The sequence below is a fragment of the Taudactylus pleione genome, unplaced genomic scaffold, assembly GCF_031769625.1.
Source record: "Taudactylus pleione unplaced genomic scaffold, aTauple2 ptg000073l, whole genome shotgun sequence".
Taxonomy (NCBI): domain Eukaryota; kingdom Metazoa; phylum Chordata; class Amphibia; order Anura; family Myobatrachidae; genus Taudactylus; species Taudactylus pleione.
Genome location: NW_028284475.1, coordinates 6,920,614 through 6,942,119, shown reverse-complemented (window position 1 = coordinate 6,942,119; position 21,506 = coordinate 6,920,614). Strand labels below are relative to the sequence as shown.

The 21,506-nt window shown below is 45.4% G+C and overlaps 1 protein-coding gene across 1 annotated transcript; it reads left to right on the top strand.

Moving 5' to 3' along the window:
* The first annotated feature begins 7 nt into the window (after nt 1-7).
* On the top strand, nt 8-17,457 carry LOC148532597 (uncharacterized). Its single transcript, XM_088467652.1, has 5 exons — nt 8-83; nt 2,919-3,239; nt 5,687-5,713; nt 10,646-10,963; nt 17,105-17,457. Exons 1-5 carry the CDS (start codon nt 14-16, stop codon nt 17,227-17,229), a joined length of 861 nt encoding a protein of 286 aa, XP_088323778.1. The 5' UTR covers nt 8-13; the 3' UTR covers nt 17,230-17,457.
* Nucleotides 17,458-21,506: the final 4,049 nt, after the last annotated feature.

The following is a 21,506-nucleotide window of genomic DNA, read 5'->3' as shown; positions in this document are numbered from 1 at the left end:
TCTTGGAAGAGAAATGTTACGAGAGAGAGTAAAAATTTTATTTTTTTTCTGCTGGTGCCTTCTGTGTCCTTATCCTCTGCAATGTAAGTTGTTTTTCTTTGTCTTGTTATATTATAAATGTAACGTAGAAACATAGAATTTTACGGCAGATAAGAACCACTTGGCCCATCTAGTCTGCCCATGTGCAGTGTCTCGTTAAGCTCTACGCATTTACAAATGGTTTGCAGATATTAACTGCAAGCACCATGATTTATTTTGTTACATGTACATGCAGAATGTCAGCAGACAGGTTATATTTAATTATTGTCAGCTATTTAAGGTGAAATAAAGTGTTGAGCAAATTCAGTTTAGCAATTGTATCAGGATTATTTGTTGTTTTTCATTAAATAACTGATAGTGTTTTTGTGACTTTAAAAATATACAAACAAATCCAAATGTGTCTCAATCACGGAGCACAAGATAACATTTTTGGGAGCATGAATGATTAAAAATTATTGATCAATATCAAAGTTATTTTGCTAATGTTTTTATTTTGTCCAATTTATTTTTTCCTCTTTTTAAAAAAAAATTAAATATTTTTGTTTGATAATCTCTAGATTCTCACTTAGGTTAAAGGAAAACCTCTCAAATAAACCTCACAAGATACATTGGGCCTGATTCAGACCCACTCGCGAGCGGCTGTCCGCTCGCAAGTGGGTCGATGTTCTGGACTGAGCATGCGCACGACGGAGGGAGCTCCGTCGTGCGCATGCGCCAGACGCGACGAGCGAAGGAAAGTCCTTCGCTCGTTGTGTCCGATCAAAGGGGGCGTGCTGTCAATGTTGATTGACAGCACGCCCCCTTTGGTAGGCGTGCCGGGGGCGAGCCTCCCTGACGGGGGCGTTCCCACGGGAACGCCTCCCGTCAAAAACCGGCCCACTGACATCACTAGTGATATCAGTGGGAGTGATTTTGGCTCTGATAGAACCAAAATCACTCCGAATCTTGCGGTTGAAAACCTCAACCGCAGGCTCCGGCTCGCAATTTCGATGGTCGCGATGGTCTCGACCATCGCGGCCATCAAAATGCACGCTCGTATAGCCTGTGGGTGGTGACCCACAGCTATACGAGCGTCCAGAAGGACGCTCCATTTTCATGGAGGCCGGCCCTCATTCAGAGCGTGAGCTCTGCTCAGAGCGTACGGCTCTGAATGAGGGCCATTGTTTCTCTGTCTATTTTGGTGACCATATGGTTAAGACTTTTATTGTCTGGATAAACTTATTTACCATATATTAATATCCCCCTTCCTGCACTCATTTCTGTTTGTGGCTTCTTATATCACATGATTTGTAGATGATCCAGTCAATGTGGGTTACTGCAGTCTGCACATCTAAACATGAGGGAAACTGCTGTTAATCAAGTTCCCCTTTGGTAGATTTTGGTCAAACAACAAAGCAAACTGTAATCTGAGAACCCCCGACAGCTTATTATAGAGAATGTTCTAGCATCATTTTTTTTCCTTTCAAAATTCTGCAAAGTCAGCACCTGACTATTTAAAACATTTTGTGACAAGCTTCTGACACTGGGCTTTTCTATTGGAGAAAGGTGTGAAATGCAGGGCATTACATTTGCAGGGTGACATCTTAGCACCACCGTTGAGCAGGCAGACAACTGAGGACCGTTTGTAATGTGAAACTGCAGAATGCCCGTCTGTAAAATAGGGAACCCGCCTCTACAAGTGTCCTCTCCAACCCCACCAGCTCACTTATATGATCCCATGCTACAGAACAAATGTTTTCCCCTACACTCCAGACCAGAACTAAGCGTATTTTGTTCCTAATGCACACTTAGGAAGGCATACCACTCTGCCCAACTCCATCAGAAAATGTTATCTGATATTTTGGGCAGCTTTATCCTGTACGTTTCACCCCTTATATTTGAGCATGCCCAGTTGTGTCCTTTATGCAGGGAAACCTATGAGCCACTGGGCATGCTCAGGTGTTGTAAATCCCTGAACATTCCCAGTATGCATTCCCAGGAGAGTGTTCACCTGATTAGTGACCCGATTACACCTCTGTTCGCCTCTGTTGTGGATCAGCGTGAATCGTGTCATCGGCCACCCCCACTGCGGGGCTTCTATTGTAACAGAGGGGTCGGCGATCGATTTTCGACTTTCCGGGGGGCCGGGAGCTGCACCCGATTTTCGGCAGGCTCTCGGCTGAATAAGTACGGTATAACCTAGATTCCTTGTGATATGGACAGTAGGCATGTCACTAACTAACACACCAGCAACCACAAGCTCTGATATTTCCTGGAGTTATTGGACATTGGAGCACTGGAGAGAGCTGGAGGTATATTTACTAAAGTGAGGGCTTTTAGAAATGGAGATGTTGCCCATAGCAACCAATCAGAATTTACTTAACATTTAACGAGCACCTTCTAGAAGATAATAGCTATAATCTGATTGGCTGATACAGGCCACATTTCCACTTCTAAAAACTCTCACTTTAGTAAATATACCCCCTAGTCTGCACCACACCAGACAATGGTTCCGCTTTCTCATAATTGACATTGTTTATTTCGACCTTTAGAACAGTCTGTTTGAAACCTGTTACCAGCAGCGGCGCAACAGGGCGGCCCAGAGAGCACATGACCTCATGACGTCGCACAGAGGGGGCGGGGCCACCGGCACTGGAAGTGCAGTACTGTCCAGAGCATCCTGAGGATGCTCCAGGTAACACTGCAGCAGCGATCCTGGCTACAGGGTGCCATTTCAGGCACCCTGCTAACCAGAAGCAAGGCCGCGGGCAGCGTTGGGACCGCCCTCAGAGCCCTACGATCTGTGTGACGGCACCACTTGCCCATTGCTAGTTACGGCCCTGATTATAAGGACTGATGTACAAATCTTACTTTTGCCAAACTGCTTCTTTTCATTATAGATGTTTGGTCTAAGCCTTGTGGCTCTACGACGACTCTTAATGCTGAAGAAGGGGAAAACATTACCCTACAACTGGGCAGTTCACCAATCACGTCTGTTACTTGGGACTTTGAAGAACATCTTATAGCGACCACAACACCGGGCCGCCCTCTGGTGCTGGAGAAATATAGCGCTAGTTATGCCGGGAGACTAAGTACCTTGCCTGATGGATCTTTAAGAATTATAAACCTAACCACAAAAGACATGCGGATTTACCGAGCTGTCTTATTTGATGAGAAGTCAGCCTACGTATGTGCCCAGCTTTATCATGTCAGAGCTCATGGTAAGTTGTTACAAAACTCACAGGATTTCTTTTTTAGCATGAAATGTATTTGGAAAGTACCCTGTATAAAGATGTTAGAGGGGCAGTACAAAATCACATTGGGGGGATGCAGAGTGTATATGCCAGTTGACGTAGAGCATCATGCGAGAATTTGCACTGCCAATGCCCAGGATATTGGGTGCACTTATGCGCCAATGCAGATGTGATTCTACCTCTCATGTTGTCTGCACCTGGATGAGCATCGCAGTGTACTACAAGTACAGTAAGGGCATGTTTGCACAATTACTAACACAAGCATCCTGAAATTGGCGCCTGGGAAAGCGGTATCACTTGCGGGCGGCCACGGGTAGGTGCAAATAGCATATGAAGGTGGTGATGACTGTGGCTGGCTGTTTGTTCTCTGATACTGACTAGAACATTCTTCATTGTTTAGGAATATATTACACGTGGTTCGAATCCCTTTGCAAGGGTCTAGTACCTCGTACCTTAGCTCCCCCCATTACTTGTCATCTGTTACGGGCATTGTAACCCATGTAAGGAACCCATGATGGCCGCCTCGCCTTGTACCTTTTAATGTAAGATGCACAATCCTTCAAACTCACAACCCATAATGGCTGCCTCACCTATGTATTAAGTTTATGTTCCCTGTATTTTCTGCAAATTTAATCTGCAATTGTAAAGCGCCTTGAGTCCTGTTGGAGAAAATCACTATGTAAATATACTCATTATTTTAATTAGTGATTATTATTATGTGAGTGTGTTTAGGCAAATATTTTTGTTTGTTTTTGCACAAGTGAAACTGGGAGGAGTTTCTGCTTTATTAGAGCTGTTTGTAGCTTTATGCCTAATGATAGTGGGGTTTTTTTTGCACATCACTTTACAACGTGGCCACAGAGTCTGTGACGTGTGCCGGGCGTAAACCAGATGGGCATCTACTGTTGCTGACCGAACTGCATCTTGTTCTCTGTATAAGGGCCGAAATATGTCATTTTTTGTGTAGGTTTTTTATCTCCACCCATCTGTGACCACCTCCATCAGCTCCCGTATCTCTAGTGTGGGTTCCCCTCACCAGATAAATGTTCTTTGGTCAATAAGCAATGTGTTGGGGCAACTTACACTGTCTAGAGAGGAACATCAATGAACTGAAAAAAAGTGTTTATTCATCTGCAAAATAAAGTGACTGGTTTTAAGAGAAATAAAACTTTGTCCATATTTGTAGAATCTTTATGAATTTCCTGCGGACAGCTGGGTGCCCATCTCCACCTGCCGTGGTCTTTGTGGTTTAGAAGATCAGGGTCAGAGTTTCCACCTTAGTTAATCAGCAACAGATTTAGTTTCACCAATCTGATTTTACCGTGACCCTGATCAGCAAAACATTCATTACACGTAACCTTTCCTAGCACTTAGCTTCCCAAACATCTGTTGCGGCGTCAGGGCCGGGTTAAGGGCCACATAGGCCTGGGGCTGAAAATGTTCAAGGGCCAATACTGAGAAGGGATGTTGCTGTAACCAGCGCTGTGTGGGTGTGGCCAGTGATGTGTGGGTGTAGCTAGAGCCATGTGGGTGTCTTCACCCAGCACGGTCAGCCCTAATGTTTCCCCAACTACATAAAAATACAAAAATTGCATAATTTTATGGGGAAACTAGAAAAACTCTTAATACTTAATGATTTATGGCTACGGTGTGGCCAGCTAGACAGCTTGTCATCGTCATGGTGATGGGTCTATTCTTATGTGGAGCCCTGGGGCTGTAGCTCCATCCGTCCCAATGTTGTTCTGTCCCTGCGCGGCATCACACAGTAGGTTTTTCCTGGCAGAGCAAAGGCCCGTGGGTCCAGGGGTCCCCCACAATTCACACTCTGCACCCATAGCATACTCATGTGTTGGCAAGCGGATCCCTCCTTCTCTGCGGCGCCATCTTCCCAGTGACATCTTCAGGAAGATGGCGCCATGCAGTGGAAGCAAAGACTCTGGCACTGTGCCCTCTAGTGCGTGGTGGAGAAGGGATCCGCTTGCTGGCACAAGGTAAGTATATGCCGGGCTGGGGAGGCCTGCTGCACAGAGGGGAGGGGCCAGCTGCACACGGGCCTCCTCGGGCATTAATACAGCCCTGAGGAAGGGTCTTTCTAAATGATCATTGCAGTGTACTATTACTCCACAGAAGTATTTTAACTGTCATGTAGTTGGGCTTTAAAATGATTTTAACTTGATTTTAACAATGACGGCCAGCTCCAGCACTGCGGGGGAAAAGCCAGACACAGCGGGAGGGGGCAGACCGAGCTGACCTTGGTCCAATATAGTAGTCTTAACATATTTCAGTCTGTAAACAAGCCATGACATTGTTGGGGAGTAGGGAATATCCTTATATTGTACATTTTAATGTTTTAATAACATATGTAACTTTATATATTATTGATTCACAGATTATGATTTATTTTTACATTTCAGATCCCAGTCAGATGCCTCCAAATATTGGTAAGATATTTATTTATTGCATAGGTTCTCAAACTCGGCCCTCAGGACCCCAAACAGTGCATGTTTTCCAGGCCTCCTCAAATAATCACGTGATATAATTAGCTCCAACTGGGGATCTTTTGCCCTTGCTGGACCTGGGAAATGTGTCAGTGAGTAATTTATACACCTGTGCAACTGCTGGGTGACCTGGGAAATGTGTCAGTGAGTAATGACTACACCTGTGCACCTGCTGGGTGACCTGGGAAATGTCAGTGAGTAATGACTACACCTGTGCACCTGCTGGGTGACCTGGGAAATGTGTCAGTGAGTAATGACTACACCTGTGCACCTGCTGGGTGACCTGGGAAATGTGTCAGTGAGTAATGACGACACCTGTGCTCCTGCTGGGTGACCTGGGAAATGTGTCAGTGAGTAATGACTACACCTGTGCACCTGCTGGGTGACCTGGGAAATGTGTCAGTGAGTAATTTATACACCTGTGCACCTGCTGGGTGACCTGGGAAATGTGTTAGTGAGTAATGACTACACCTGTGCACCTGCTGGGTGACCTGGGAAATGTGTCAGTGAGTAATGACTACACCTGTGCACCTGCTGGGTGACCTGGGAAATGTGTCAGTGAGTAATGATTACACCTGTGCACCTGCTGGGTGACCTGGGAAATGTGTCAGTGAGTAATTTATACACCTGTGCACCTGCTGGGTGACCTGGGAAATGTGTTAGTGAGTAATGACTACACCTGTGCACCTGCTGGGCGACCTGGGAAATGTGACCTGTGTGGGGTCCTGAAGACTGAGTTTGAGAAGCACTGATTTATTGTATTCGCAAGTAAAAACTTTTCACCAAACGAAGAGCTGACTTTAAACGTCTGAACACTAAGCTGTATCGCAGAACAATAATGTACACTAGAGCTGATTGGCAGCCTTTCCTAAGCATGCGTCGGTGCAAACCTCTGACCGTGTATGCACATTAGAGACCCTCTCTCTGCTCTATTTGTGTTTGCAGATAATTCTGCATAGGTAGCAAAATGCGTTGTTGTTTTTTTTTCCATTACGGATTTTACTTTTGCGATTAACTGAAATTAGAATAAAACTCGCCATGAGTCTGTAGCAGCCACCTTTGTTTGCACTCTAGAGGGGTTTTGAAAAAGAGATAATAATCAGTGGGTGGATAATAGGAAAAAGGCATCTATAAGCTGTAGTTCTCTTGCTCTTTAATAAAAGATAAAAACCTTATATGTGAGATTAATACTTTAAGCTTTGGCTTACATATACATTAGATATAACAATGTGAATTGATTGCTGACGTTTGCTTATATAAGTCATGGGGCCTGATCCTCGCCTCTTTTGCTGCAGAGACGCCTGTAACTTTGTGCTAATGCAGCTACAAAGCCCTTCCCTGGGGTACATCTGTGCGCCCAAATGTGCAAGGACTGAGACGCTCCGGTACGTCCAACATCGCTGCTGTATAAACAGAATGGAAATTCGCGCAGTCTTACCTAAGTCATTTATTACTATCGGGATTGTTTTTTTTAAATTAGTATATTTTGTTCACAAATGCGAGTTATAGCTGTAATGTCATCACTGGCAGATACAGTAGCGCCTGCTTTACCATTACGGGACAGATTCAATTAGCCGCGAGGCTGTAGCTCCAGGTTTAATTCCCAGTGTGGAATGCCCACAGCTAACGCATGTTAATGTATAAATGCTGGGTAAAATGCCTGGAGCTATGGAGTTAACCCGCACGGTAAGCCACAGAGGGTGCACTTAATGCGGATTTATTCCTCACAGCTCCTGAGGCTTAAGCATTTATTATCTCATATTTCCTTCTAGTCCCACTCCCTTTTGCAGTCGATTACAAACAGATATAACCAAGTACACTTAGCATTTATATCTCCCAAATAAGGTCACAGTAGTCAATTACGATGTATACTCTGCCATCTTCTTTACCTTAAATCTGAGCTATAAATGTTTAGATTAAAAAAATGTGGAAATATACAGCGATCATTAATAAAATATATCAAAACAGGATACGTTCGGCATCCCGGCGGTCAGGATGCCAACGCTTACATTACCGGCGCCGGGGGTTGAGGGGAGGGTTAGGTTTAGGGGTTAATGTTAGGCACTAGGAGGAGGGTTAGGCACTAAGGGGAGGAGGGTTAGGTTTAGGGTGCTGGAGGTTAGGTTCAGGCACTAGGGGGGGGAGGTTAGGATACTGGGAGGGGGAGGTTAGGTCAGGCACTAGGAGGAGGGTTAGGGTGCTGGGAGGGGAGGGTAGGTTCAGGCACTAGGAGGAGGGTTAGGGTGCTGGGAGGGGAGGTTAGGTTCAGGCACTAGGGGGGAGGTCAGATTCAGGCACTAGGGGGGGAGGGTTAGGTTGCTGGGAGCGGAGGGGATGTTAGGTTCAGGCACTAGGGGAGGAGGGTTAGGGTGCTGGGAGGGGAGGTTAGGTTCAGGCACTAGGGGGGGAGGTTAGGTTCAGGCACTAGGCGGGGAGGTTAGGTTCAGGCACTAGGAGGAGGGTTAGGTTCAGGCACTAGGAGGAGGGTTAGGTTCAGGCACTAGGAGGAGGGTTAGGTTCAGGCACTAGGGGGGGAGGTTAAGGTGCTGGGAGGGGAGGGGAGGTTAGGTTCAGGCACTAGGTTAGGTTCAGGCACTAGGAGGGGAGGTTAGGTTGCTGGGAGCGGAGGGGATGTTAGGTTCAGGCACTAGGGGGGAGGTTAGGTTCAGGCACTATGAGGAGGGTTAGTTTCAGGCACTGGGGGGAGGTTAGGTTCAGGCACTAGGAGGGAGGTTAGGTTGCTGGGAGCGGAGGGGATGTTAGGTTCAGGCACTAGGGGGGAGGTTAGGTTCAGGCACTAGGGGGGAGGTTAGGTTCAGGCACTAGGAGGAGGGTTAGGTTCAGGCACTAGGGGGGGAGGTTAGGGTGCTGGGAGGGGAGGGTAGGTTCAGGCACTAGGGGGGAGGTTAGGGTTAGGTTGCTGGGAGCGGTGGGGAGGTTAGGTTCAGGCACTAGGCGGGGAGGTTAGGGTGCTGGGAGGGGAGGTTAGGTTCAGGCACTAGGGGGGGAGGTTAGGGTGCTGGGAGGGGAGGTTAGGTTCAGGCACTAGGGGGGGAGGTTAGGGTGCTGGGAGGGGAGGTTAGGTTCAGGCACTAGGGGGGAGGTTAGGGTGCTGGGAGGGGAGGTTAGGTTCAGGCACTAGGCGGGGAGGTTAGGGTGCTGGGAGGGGAGGTTAGGTTCAGGCACTAGGGGGGAGGTTAGGGTGCTGGGAGGGGAGGTTAGGTTCAGGCACTAGGGGGGAGGTTAGGGTGCTGGGAGGGGAGGGTAGGTTCAGGCACTAGGGGGGGAGGGTTAGGTTGCTGGGAGCGGAGGGGATGTTAGGTTCAGGCACTAGGGGAGGAGGGCTAGGGTGCTGGGAGGGGAGGTTAGGTTCAGTCACTAGGGGGGGAGGTTAGGTTCAGGCACTAGGGGGGGAGGTTAGGTTCAGGCACTAGGCGGGGAGGTTAGGTTCAGGCACAAGGAGGAGGGTTAGGTTCAGGCACTAGGGGGGGAGATTAATGTGCTGGGAGGGGAGGTTAGGTTCAGGCACTAGGAGGGGAGGTTAGGTTGCTGGGAGCGGAGGGGATGTTAGGTTCAGGCACTAGGGGGGAGGTTAGGTTCAGGCACTAGGAGAAGGGTTAGGTTCAGGCACTGGGGGGAGGTTAGGTTCAGGCACTAGGAGGGAGGTTAGGTTGCTGGGAGCGGAGGGGATGTTAGGTTCAGGCACTAGGGAGGAGGTTAGGTTCAGGCACTAGGAGGAGGGTTAGGTTCAGGCACTGGGGGGGAGGTTAAGGTGCTGGGAGGGGAGGTTAGGTTCAGGCACTAGGGGGGAAGGTTAGGTTGCTGGGAGGGGAGGTTAGTTTCAGGCACTAGGGAGGGAAGTTAGGTTCAGGCACTAGGGAGGGAAGTTAGGTTCAGGCACTAGGCGGGGAGGTTAGGTTCAGGCACTAGGAGGAGGGTTAGGTTCAGGCACTAGGGGGGAGGTTAAGGTGCTGGGAGGGGAGGTAAGGTTCAGGCACTAGGGGGGGGGAGGTAAGGTTCAGGCACTGGGGGGGAGGTTAAGGTGCTGGGAGGGGAGGTTAGGTTCAGGCACTAGGGGGGGAGGTTAGGGTGCTGGGAGGGGAGGGTAGGTTCAGGCACTAGGGGGGGAGGTTAGGGTTAGGTTGCTGGGAGCGGTGGGGAGGTTAGGTTCAGGCACTAGGCGGGGAGGTTAGGGTGCTGGGAGGGGAGGTTAGGTTCAGTCACTAGGGGGGGAGGTTAGGGTGCTGGGAGGGGAGGTTAGGTTCAGGCACTAGGGGGAGGTTAGGTTCAGGCACTAGGGGGGAGGTTAGAGTGCTGGGAGGGGAGGTTAGGTTCAGGCACTAGGGGGGAGGTTAGGGTGCTGGGAGGGGAGGTTAGGTTCAGGCACTAGGGGGGAGGTTAGGGTGCTGGGAGGGGAGGGTAGGTTCAGGCACTAGGGGGGGAGGTTAGGGTTAGGTTGCTGGGAGGGGAGGTTAGGTTCAGGCACTAGGGAGGGAGGTTAGGTTCAGGCACTAGGGAGGGAGGTTAGGGTGCTGTGAGGGGAGGTTAGGTTCAGGCACTAGGGGGGGGAGGTTAGGGTGTTGGGAGGGGAGGGTAGGTTCAGGCACTAGGGGGGGAGGTTAGGGTGCTGGCAGGGGAGGTTAGGTTCAGGCACTAGGGGGGGAGGTTAGGGTTAGGCACTAAGGGGGAGGGTTAGGGTAGGCAGAGGGTTAGCATACCGACCAACAAGTGTCGGTATGCTAACCCTGTCGGGGTGCCGGCATAGAGATTCTGCCCGCTGGGACCGACTGCCGGGCATCCCGTACCCAACCCTATCACAACACATTACTAAATACGAAGTAACAGATCCCTTTCTCTCTCTTCATATTTCATTAGCTGCCTTAGAATCCTGTGGCTCTACGACACTGCTGATTGGTGCACTTGGAGGAGACATTACCCTGCAGCGTCCTAAGCGGTCTAGTGTTGCTTTCATTACCTGGGATATAAATAATATAGATCACATGGCAATTACAAAACCAAGACAAAATGTGGAAGTGATGAATACTACTTATGTTGGAAGACTGTCTGCGATGACTGACGGGTCCTTGAATATGTTACATGTAACCGCCAATGACCAGCAGATTTACAGAGCAGAATTATTTGTCGGAAACTGGGTTCACCGCTGTACACAGCTTTATGACCTCAGAGTGAGACGTAAGTATGAAAAACTGAATTATACTGTAGTCTTGCAAAGACTCATCTGAGACGGGTCCCATATAGAGAGAATGTATAGTACAAACTTTTTGACCATCTATACATGACCATCTATACAGGGTATTTACTGTATCAGTTGTACTATAGGAAACGTGGAGTAAGAAGTAGAGTGGTTTGGGAATCCTATGGCCTTGATCATACAGTTCTGAAATAACTTTTTTTTTATCTAATTTTCCTTCACTCTATTTCCATAAATGTCCTCTGATATACTTACTGTACTTTCTTCTTCAAGGTCCATAGGGTCCACAGGATCTACCTTGGGGTATGTAGTGGAAACGATCCATTGCACCAAACAGCTTCTAGCTTTGCAGCTCCCAGCATGCATCGGTCCTCCTCCCTATATATCCTGCCCACAGCCACAGGCATTCAGTTTTTTTGTTTGGTTCGTGGCAAGTATCCGGATGCACCTGTTATACAGCAGGACTGCCTAGGCAGACCCAGGCTTTTTTCTTTTATGATTTCTCAGGTCTATACACAGGCTGATCTCCCTGTTCCTAACAAGGTGACAGCACTTTCTACTCGGTCTATCGCACCGTCGTGGGTGGTTACACATGGCGACTCGGCTGAACAGCTGTGCAAGGCAGCCACTTGGTCTTCCGTCAATACGTTTATCAAATTCTGTGCATTTGATACGCTTGCCTCCCAGGATGCTTTCTTTGGACGGTGGATTCTCCTCTCTGCGCAGGAGCGTCCCCAAGGTAGATTCTGTGGACCCTATGGACCCTGAAGAAGAAAATCAGAGTTATGGTATTAAATACCTTAGATAACTTTTTCTTCGAGGTCCATAGGGTCCACAGAGCACCCTCCCTGACGCACCTGGCCTCAGTTGGGATCTGTTGTTTTGTTTCTTTTCGTATCACTGATTCAGTCTTCGTATGTTGAGTGTTTCTTGTGTGCAATGTACTTCCTTCTCCACTATCCGTCTCTTGCTGTTAGGCTCGTTTACAAACTGAATGCCTGTGGCTGGTGGCGGGGTATATAGGGAGGAGGGCCGATGCATGCTGGGAGCTGCAAAGCAAGAAGCTGTTTGGTGCAATGGATCGTTTCCACTACATACCCCAAGGTAGATTCTGTGGACCCTATGGACCTCGAAGAAAGCGTTACCTAAGGTATGTTATACCAGAACTCCGATTTTTCCCCGATTCCGTCATGTTCTTGCAATGCATGGATTACATGTATTAAAGTGTTGAATGATCATTTCATAAATGTATATTTAAAAAAAAAAAAACAATCCTGTCCCAGGGACGGCTGCAGCTTTCCTGCTTCTCAGCAGCACCAGGGGCCCATTTGCACATTAGCGGCATCAAGAAAATGTTGATTCCAGGCAGGTCTCCAATAAGTGAGAGCGATGTATGACTGGAAACGTGGGAACTGCAGTATAAGTGCCCATTAGTAATGTTAGGCACCTGCTCTTGAGCAATTCAACCTGGTTTTCTGGAGAAGTGTGTGGATTTGTAGGAAGGTGGTACCTGCAAGGGTGCAAAAGTGAGGAATGGCCAATGGGAGGGTTTGGAGAGAGTCTGTGCATTCCCTGCTCAGGGTGCACTGGACCATTAGTGTGTGTAGATTTACCTGACGGGTTTATTTAATTAGATGGAAAGGGAATATTTACAGTAGAGTTTGTAGGTTGAGGCCTCTCTTCTGTTTCCACCGTACACATTTTCAGGGTTATCTGCAAACATGGCGCAGATTGAATCTACAGGACTGTTTCCCAAGGGATCACCCTTAGTGGACCCGGGAGCAGCTGCTCATCCTGTCTGCATACTTTGGTCTCATAGTTGGGTCCCTGTGCACCTCAGTGCTGCCTAGAGACCAGATCATGCAGAACGATACCGCTAGTGTGCCCTATACTGAGGGTGGGAATAACCGTAGCAACATATTACATATTTATTAATCAGGGGAGCAGCTTTTTTTTTTTTGTAAAATATATACCTGAAATGCTGCTTTAATGTATTTATATTTACATACAGTCAGGTGCATAAATATTGGGACAGTGACAGAATTTTCATATTTCGGCCTCTATTCACCACCACAATGGCTTTGAAATGAAACAAACAAGATGTGATTTAACTGCAGACATTCAGATTTAATTTGAGGGTAATTACATCCAAATCAGGTGAACGGTGTAGGAATTACAACGGTTTCTATATGTGCCTCCCACTTTTTAAGGGGCCAAAAGTAATGGGACTATCAACTCAAAAGCTATTTCATGGACAGGTGTGGGCTATTCCCTCATTATTTCATTATCAATTAAGGAGGTAAAAGGTCTGGAGTTGATTCTAGGTGTGACATTTGCATTTGGAATCGGTTGCTGTCGACTCTCAATATGAGATCCAAAAAACTGTCACTATCAGTGAAGCAAGCCGTCATTAGGCTGAAAAATCAAAACAAACCCATCAGAGAGATAGCAAAAACATTAGGTGTGGCCAAATCAACTGTTTGGAACATTCTTAAAAAGAAAGAACGCATCGGAGAGCTCAGCAACACCAAAAGACCCGGAAGACCACGGAAAACAACTGTGGTGGATGACAGAAGAATTATTATGAAGAAAAACCCCTTCACAACAGTTGGCCAAATCAAGAACACTCTCCAGGAGGTAGGTGTATATGTGTCAAAGTCAACAATCAAGAGAAAACTTCACAAGAGTGAATATAGAGGGTTCAGTACAAGATGTAAACCATTGGTGAGACACAAAAACAGGAAGATCAGATTAGAGTTTGCCAAACAACATCTAAAAAAGCCATTACAGTTCTGGAACAACATCCTATGGACAGATGAGACAAAGATCAACTTGTACCAGAGTGATGGGAAGAGAAGAGTATGGAGAAGGAAAGAAACTGCTCATGATCCAAAACATACCACCTCATCAGTGAAGCATGGTGGTGGTAGTGTCATGGCGTGGGCATGTATGGCTGCCAATGGAACTGGTTCCCTTGTATTTATTGATGATGTGACTGCTGACAAAAGCAGCAGAATGAATTCTGAAGTGTTTCGGGCAATATTATATGCTCATATTCAGTCAAATGCTTCAGAACTCATTGGACGGCGCTTCACAGTGCAGATGGACAATGACCCGAAGCATACTGCAAAAGCAACCAAAGAGTTTTTTAAGGCTAAAAAGTGGAATGTTATGCAATGGCAAAGTCAATCCCCTGACCTGAATCCGATTGAGCATGCATTTCACTTGATGAAGACAAAACTGAAGGGAAAATGCCCCAAGAACAAGCAGGAACTGAAGACATTTGCAGTAGAGGCCTGGCAGAGCATCACCAGGGATGAAACCCAGCGTCTGGTGATGTCTATGCGTTCCAGACTTCAGGCTGTAATTGCCTGCAAAGGATTTGCAACAAAGTATTAACAAGTGAAAGTTAGATTTAGGATTGTTTAGTTTGTCCCATTACTTTTAGCCCCTTAAAAAGTGGGAGGCACATATAGAAACCGTTGTAATTCCTACACCAGTGTTGGCTAACCTTGACACTCCAGCTGTTATGGAACTACATAACCCAGCATGCACTGCTACAGTTTTGATATTAGGGCATGCTAAAACTGTGGCAGGGCATGCTGGGATATATAGTTCCACAACAGCTGGAGTGTCAAGGTTAGCCAACACTGTCCTACACCGTTCACCTGGTTTGGATGTAATTACCCTCAAATTAAATCTGAAAGTCTGCAGTTAAATCACATCTTGTTTGTTTCATTTCAAAGCCATTGTGGTGGTGAATAGAGGCCAAAATATGAAAATTCTGTCAATGTCCCAATATTTATGCACCTGACTGTATATGTATGTACTATGTGTTTGTGTGTATACGTGTCTGTGTGCGTGGCAGAGAGTTTAGGCCAAATAATAGTTTGGTGCTACGTAAATAATGCACAAGACTAATGGTGATAATGCTAGTTGTCTGACCAACGTGACCATTGTCTGAAATCGGCCTGATATACTGTACTGTACATCTCTAGCAAGAGAGCGAGCCATGACACGCTGCTTACTATGTTACAAGGGTGTAATACAACAACCACTAATCTATAACAACACAACCTGAAACTACTGTCATTTTTTTTTTATCTATCCTGATGGCGAGGGTGTATTGCAGGGGGTATTCAACATGCAATGCCCAAGTTTAGCAAATTAGGGCATGCTAAAACTATGGCAGGGCACGCTGGGATGTGTAGTATCATGTCAGCTGGAGGGCTGCATTTTGAATACCCCTTTTCTTTTTTAAATATATTTGTATTGAAGTAATGTACAAACAACAAAAACATATCTTACAGTGCAAAATGACATGTATGGGATCAAAAACAGTTGGACCCAGTGAAACAGGCATAATAATAAAGTCAGCGATGGTGATAATTAAACAATATGCCATCATTTTGTAAATACTTCTTACAAGAAATAGATTTGTTTAAATTCTAGAATTCATACATATTGAACTGTCGATTTCTCAACTGAACAAATTAGACAACTACACTGAACAAAAAATGTAAATAAATTAAGAAAATAAAGTAAGACTTGCTCGCTCCCCCCCTACTCCTAACTCAGGTTAGAAATCGTCGGAACACCCTCGATCTCTCGCAAAAGATACCAGGATGTATACCGTATGGAGTCTCGAATTTGAATATTCGTGGATAGAGTTGCAATAAGACTTTCCCACATCTCAAAAAACTTTTCAATTTTAATCTCTTTTTCTTGCACCGCCTCTACCCAGGTCATATGAAACAAATAAAATAATTTAACCTTGAAGAGGGATAAGGTGGGAGGCTCTGGGTGTATCCACACCTGAAGAATAGACTTATAAGCGGCAGCGTGACCGCTAATAATAGACGCCTACCACCTCTCGTAACTCTAGATCCACTTGGAAGAATGCCAAACAAGGCCCATTCAGGGGTCATAGGCATGTGATTAACCAAGTGTTCTTTAGAGTAGTTTAGTACTTGTAACCAGAATCTGCGAATTAGCAGGCATGACCATAAACAGTGAAACAAATCGGCCTGAGACTGGCCACACTTAAAACACGTAGTGAGAGGTTGAGAGACCAATCAAAAATGTGGGGACAAATAGGACCTGTGCAGTATATTCAAAAACATCTCTGTGTACATGGTGGAAGATAAAATATAACATGACTTGTGACGAGCTTTTAATAAGTCCACCATTTGCACATTTGGGAGTTGCGAGATCCATGTTTGGGGCCCTCCTTGAGAAGTAGAATAATGTTGAAAGTGGCTGTAAGCTATAGAAATCTTTTTTCTTAATGGTGCTTGTAACAAAGTATCCAAAGGATTTGACCAATCAGTCTGTGGGAGAAATATCTAATGGTTTAGCTAACATAGTGTTGGCTAGGAGAAAGGCTACAGGATAAGCAGCCAATACAGCGAATTTCCCGGTTGCCTCCCGAAACGTGAGGGGCCGTTTTGCCGAAACATCCACCAAACATCCAATATTAATCACCTCCCCACCCTCCATATATTAAAGGGATGTCTCGCTATACCCTCCTGAAAGTCAGGATTATACATAAAAGTAAGAGAAACTGATTTATGTGTATTTAAATTGTGCTTTTGTCGCAAACTCTGCCACAGCTTCCTGGGGGGCCAAAGCGATGGGTTCTCTCTCAGATGGGCCGGGACTTCCTGATCATAGAGGTGCATAAATGATATCAAGTCTCCGCCCTCTAGAAATTCCCTCTCCAAAGAAGATTTTGTGTAAACTTCTTTGTTGTGCAGCCAGTCTTTAAGGTAACGCATAAGAGCCGCCTGAGAGTACCACTGCACATTCGGGAAATTTAATTCCACCGTTTGATTTAGGCTTTTGTGGTTTTAATAAGCCAATGCGCGTTTTTTTCCCCTGCCAAATAAATAGAATACCCCTTTTCTATAGAATTGATAATGAGTTTGAGAGATGATGTAAAACAACTAGGATTCATATAGTCCTATTATATTGTTCAGGTTTGGAATAAAACTTCCGTACATCTCTCTTTCTCTGTCTCTCTTTCTCACCATTTAATGTGGGTAATTATTCTGCTGCATTCATAGATATTCTATTATATGGTTTCAGCAAAAGTAATTCAAATGTTTTCATTGTTTCTCCAGAGATATATTCAGAAGTATCTAGAAGTTACAGTCTTCAGAACATAATCCGCCTGGCGCTCTCTGCCTGTGTTCTTGTTATCACTTTCTGTATAGTATTCCATCACGTGAAAACAGTGAGAGCCTGAGATGGAATGAATAAAGGTGTCATATTCCACTAGAACCACAAGAGGTCGCCAAATAACAAGAATAAATAATACCTGCAATCCGTACCATATGGTGACAATACTTTCCAACACTTGCTGTAGTGAATGTTTACCTGCTACATACTTTTTATATGCATAATGATTGAAAATATTATTTAAAGCTGTAATTTCAGAGTCTTGTTTTGTAAGTATAAAATCATGCTGTAGTAATAACCAGAGCTCTTCTTGGTTTTATTTAAATGAATAAATGTTCTGTAGAGAATACGGATATAAGCCGTGTGTCTCTCACAATTTTTATTTCTGCATCTTTGCACTTGCTAATAGTTATAGAACGCACACAGAATCACAGCCATCAGTTATAGAACGCACACAGAATCACACCCATCAGTTATAGACCGTACACAGAAACACATCCATCAGTTATAGAACGTACACAGAATCACAGCCATCAGTTATAGAACGTACACAGAATCACACCCATCAGTTATAGAACGTACACAGAATCACAGCCATCAGTTATAGAACGCACACAGAATCACAGCCATCAGTTATAGAACGTACACAGAATCACACCCATCAGTTATAGACCGTACACAGAATCACACCCATCCGTTATAGACCGTACACAGAATCACATCCATCAGTTATAGAACGTACACAGAATCACAGCCATCAGTTATAGAACGTACACAGAATCACAGCCATCAGTTATAGAACGTACACAGAATCACACCCATCAGTTATAGAACGTACACAGAATCACACCCATCAGTTATAGACCGTACACAGAATCACACCCATCAGTTATAGACCGTACACAGAATCACAGCCATCAGTTATAGAACGTACACAGAATCACAGCCATCAGTTATAGAACGTACACAGAATCACACCCATCAGTTATAGAACGTACACAGAATCACACCCATCAGTTATAGAACGTACACAGCATCACACCCATCAGTTATAGAACGTACACAGAATCATATCCATCAGTTATAGACCGTACACAGAATCACATCCATCAGTTATAGAACGTACACAGAATCACAGCCATCAGTTATAGAACGTACACAGCATCACACCCATCAGTTATAGAACGTACACAGAATCACACCCATCAGTTATAGACCGTACACAGAATCACATCCATCAGTTATAGAACGTACACAGAATCACAGCCATCAGTTATAGAACGTACACAGAATCACACCCATCAGTTATAGAACGTACACAGAATCACACCCATCAGTTATAGAACGTACACAGCATCACACCCATCAGTTATAGAACGTACACAGAATCACACCCATCAGTTAAAACTCTGCAGTCTTGTTGCACATACTTATGCGCCAGATTTTCTTTTGCAAACAGACTATTCTAGACGAGGTCGACTCGGGAATCTAATAAAAAGGAAATAATAATAAAAGGAAAACTAGGCATGTTTTGCATTTAATATTCTTGTCGTTTTAAAATTTAGGGTCAACCCCTCTGAGAAGCGACAGCTTAAGAAAGACGCGGCTTCTAGTCCTTTATCTTTCCACTGGTACTTCACTATCTCCCCTTACACAAGACACCATCAAACAAAAACCTGCAGCCCCCAGGTTCCTCTCCAGCCTATAGTCAGTCTCGCGTCCCCTTTTCCAGCTGAACTACTGAAACATCTATATTTGGGGATTTGGTTTTGTGAACATTCTGTGCTGTATATATTTGGAGTTGTCCATCTCTTTCCTCTCCTTCCGCTCTGTTGGCAGCACAGTTGGCATAGTGGTTGGCGTTACTGCCCTACAGCACTTAGGTCATGAGTTGAATTCCTGATCCTGCCTGTTCAATGTGGAGTTTTTATGTTCTTCCCGTGTTTGTGTGGGGGGTCACCCAGGTTTCCTCTCACACTCCAAAAAAAAAGCATATTGCTTGGTTAATTGGTATCTGACAAAACAACTCACCTTAGTGTGTATGGGGGAGATGTATAAATCGTTGGAGAGAGATAAAGTGGAGATATTCCCCCTAGTAACCAATCCGCTTCTAACAGTCATTACATATACTGTGCTAGATAAATGACCGTTAGAAGCTGATTGGTTGTGTTGAGCAACTTTTCAATTTTCTTATTTTCTCTCAAAGGTTTGATATATGTCCCCCTATGTGTGTTTATAAAGTTCAATTCCATTGTTAACCTACAAAGCCCTCAGCATCTGTTGCCTCAATTCAGGTTATTCTTTGAATACAGAACCACACCCATCAGTTATAGAACGCACACAGAGTCACACCCATCAGTTATAGAACGCTTTTATTTCCTCTCTGCTCACATTCTCTAGGATTTCTCTTGTGCTGCATCCCTTTCTGAGAGACTCCCATTCTCATTAGACAGTCTCTTTAAGCATACCTATTGATACTCCTGACCTGATACAAATTTCCTCTACCACAATCCATGATCATTATGTAACCTTATATGTTTGTTCTCTATGATGCGTATATTATTACTATAACTAGCTTGTCTGGCATTTGCTACTGGCACATCTCTCAATATGCTAGATATGAAAATTAATTACATGGGAAGTTATTGTTTAAACTTCAAAGGCATTCTGTTTGCTCTACACACAGAAACATCCCGTTTATCTAACACAAACAAATTAATATTGTCTGATGAACCTGGGTTTTTTGGTTGCTCCAATCTGAGTACATGCAGAAACATGAATGAGTACTGTACATTGACAAGATGTTATCCATATCTCGGCAACTGACAGCTGTTGGGAGTCCAGGTGGACAACAATGAGGTTGCAATGGCAATGCTGCAGAGCCTAACGCCTGAATTGAACTACTTGGGGTGGTTTTAGAATCCAGTGTGACTAAGATATCAACGAACATCATGCGGGCTAAACTGCTGCAATTCCAAGAACACAAACCAGTTAAGACCAATGTTGAGTTTTGCAATACTCACAAGGGACACTAAAGCTGGGTACAAACTAAACAACGTGCGAACCCAACGATCTGATGGGCGTTTTCCCTCCCGCTGATGGGCCAACCTATTGGGCGGTCGGTACACATTAGATGATGCGGTGCCCAAATGCCGGATACGTTGGCTCCTGCTGCATGGCGTAGTCTGTTGCATAATCAGGTTGAGCTTAATATAGGGCCGACCTGACCACAGTGGGTGCACACGAGACGATTGAGGATTTGCTATTCCTATTTGTCATAATTGGGCAAATCAATCAAAAATCGTCTAGTGTGTACACAGTTTAAGTGTAAAATGTCTAAGCACAAATGTTTTGCATGTCTCAAGGTAAGACATAAAGCCTCTTAATACAGGCTGAGAGATGAAAGTGATGTGCAGCCAGTCCGCTATAAAAGTCACAGACAGTCCCAGGCAGGATTGCTGGTACGTGGACTTGGGAGCCACAAGGCATTTCAGTTGCAAACCAGAGTGGTTTACATCGCTGAGCACTTGTGATCCTATGAAAGTCAGAGGGATCGGACACAAAGTCCTTACAGCCACAAAAGTTGGGACAATTACACTATGCTTAAGAGAGGCAAGGAAGTTGTCACTGACGTGGAAAACATACTGTTCATGCCTGACCTAGGGACTAACCTAATTACTGTAAGTGTTCTTCACAAAGAAGATAGAGTAAATTTTGCAGGGAGTCTGGGTGTAATGTACAACCAAAGAGGGACTGTTATTGCTGCAGCAACCCAGACCCAGCATCAATACATCCTTCACACCAAATAATGTTATGTACTGATGACAGGTAAGTCCAACAGGTCAGCAAAGCATTGGCATGGAAAAAAAGGTACAGTAGGGTAGTGCGGCCGATGCTATCGCACAGGGCACCACAGGTCAGGGGGCGCTGTTTGGACCTGTCAAATTTCTGTTTATTATCATTCTTGCTTGTAGCTTCCTCTTATTTCAACCCCAGCATCTCCTGGCCTCTCCTATCTCTTCCATGGCCCTTCCACATGAAGACATGGCCCTTTTTTGGGTGCATTATGTCCTTTTGAAAAATGAGGGGGCGCCAATGCTCTTTCTGGCACAGGGCACCAAAACGTCTAGTTACTGCTCTGGACACCAACACTGGGCGTATTGCAGAAGTCGGCCTCCCACCTTGGGGTCCCCCCAAGGGAAGGCCCAGCCCGTCAGGCTGAGGGTTTGTCGTCCGGCTTGGCGGCCGGACGTCTTGTACTCCAAGCCTGTTTCTTGGGCTTGGCGGTCTTTTTGGGACCTGAAGGTCTCGGAAAGGACTGCACCTTAGATTTTCCCTGTGGGC

Excerpts from the sequence above, each read along its gene's own strand:
- LOC148532597 (XM_088467652.1), top strand. The coding sequence starts at position 14 with ATGTTACGAGAGAGAGTAAAAATTTTATTTTTTTTCTGCTGGTGCCTT. Across the intron at positions 84-2,918 it reads GTGTCCTTATCCTCTGCAAT|ATGTTTGGTCTAAGCCTTGT; the intron begins GTAAGTTGTTTT and ends TTTTCATTATAG. Across the intron at positions 5,714-10,645 it reads TCAGATGCCTCCAAATATTG|CTGCCTTAGAATCCTGTGGC; the intron begins GTAAGATATTTA and ends ATATTTCATTAG.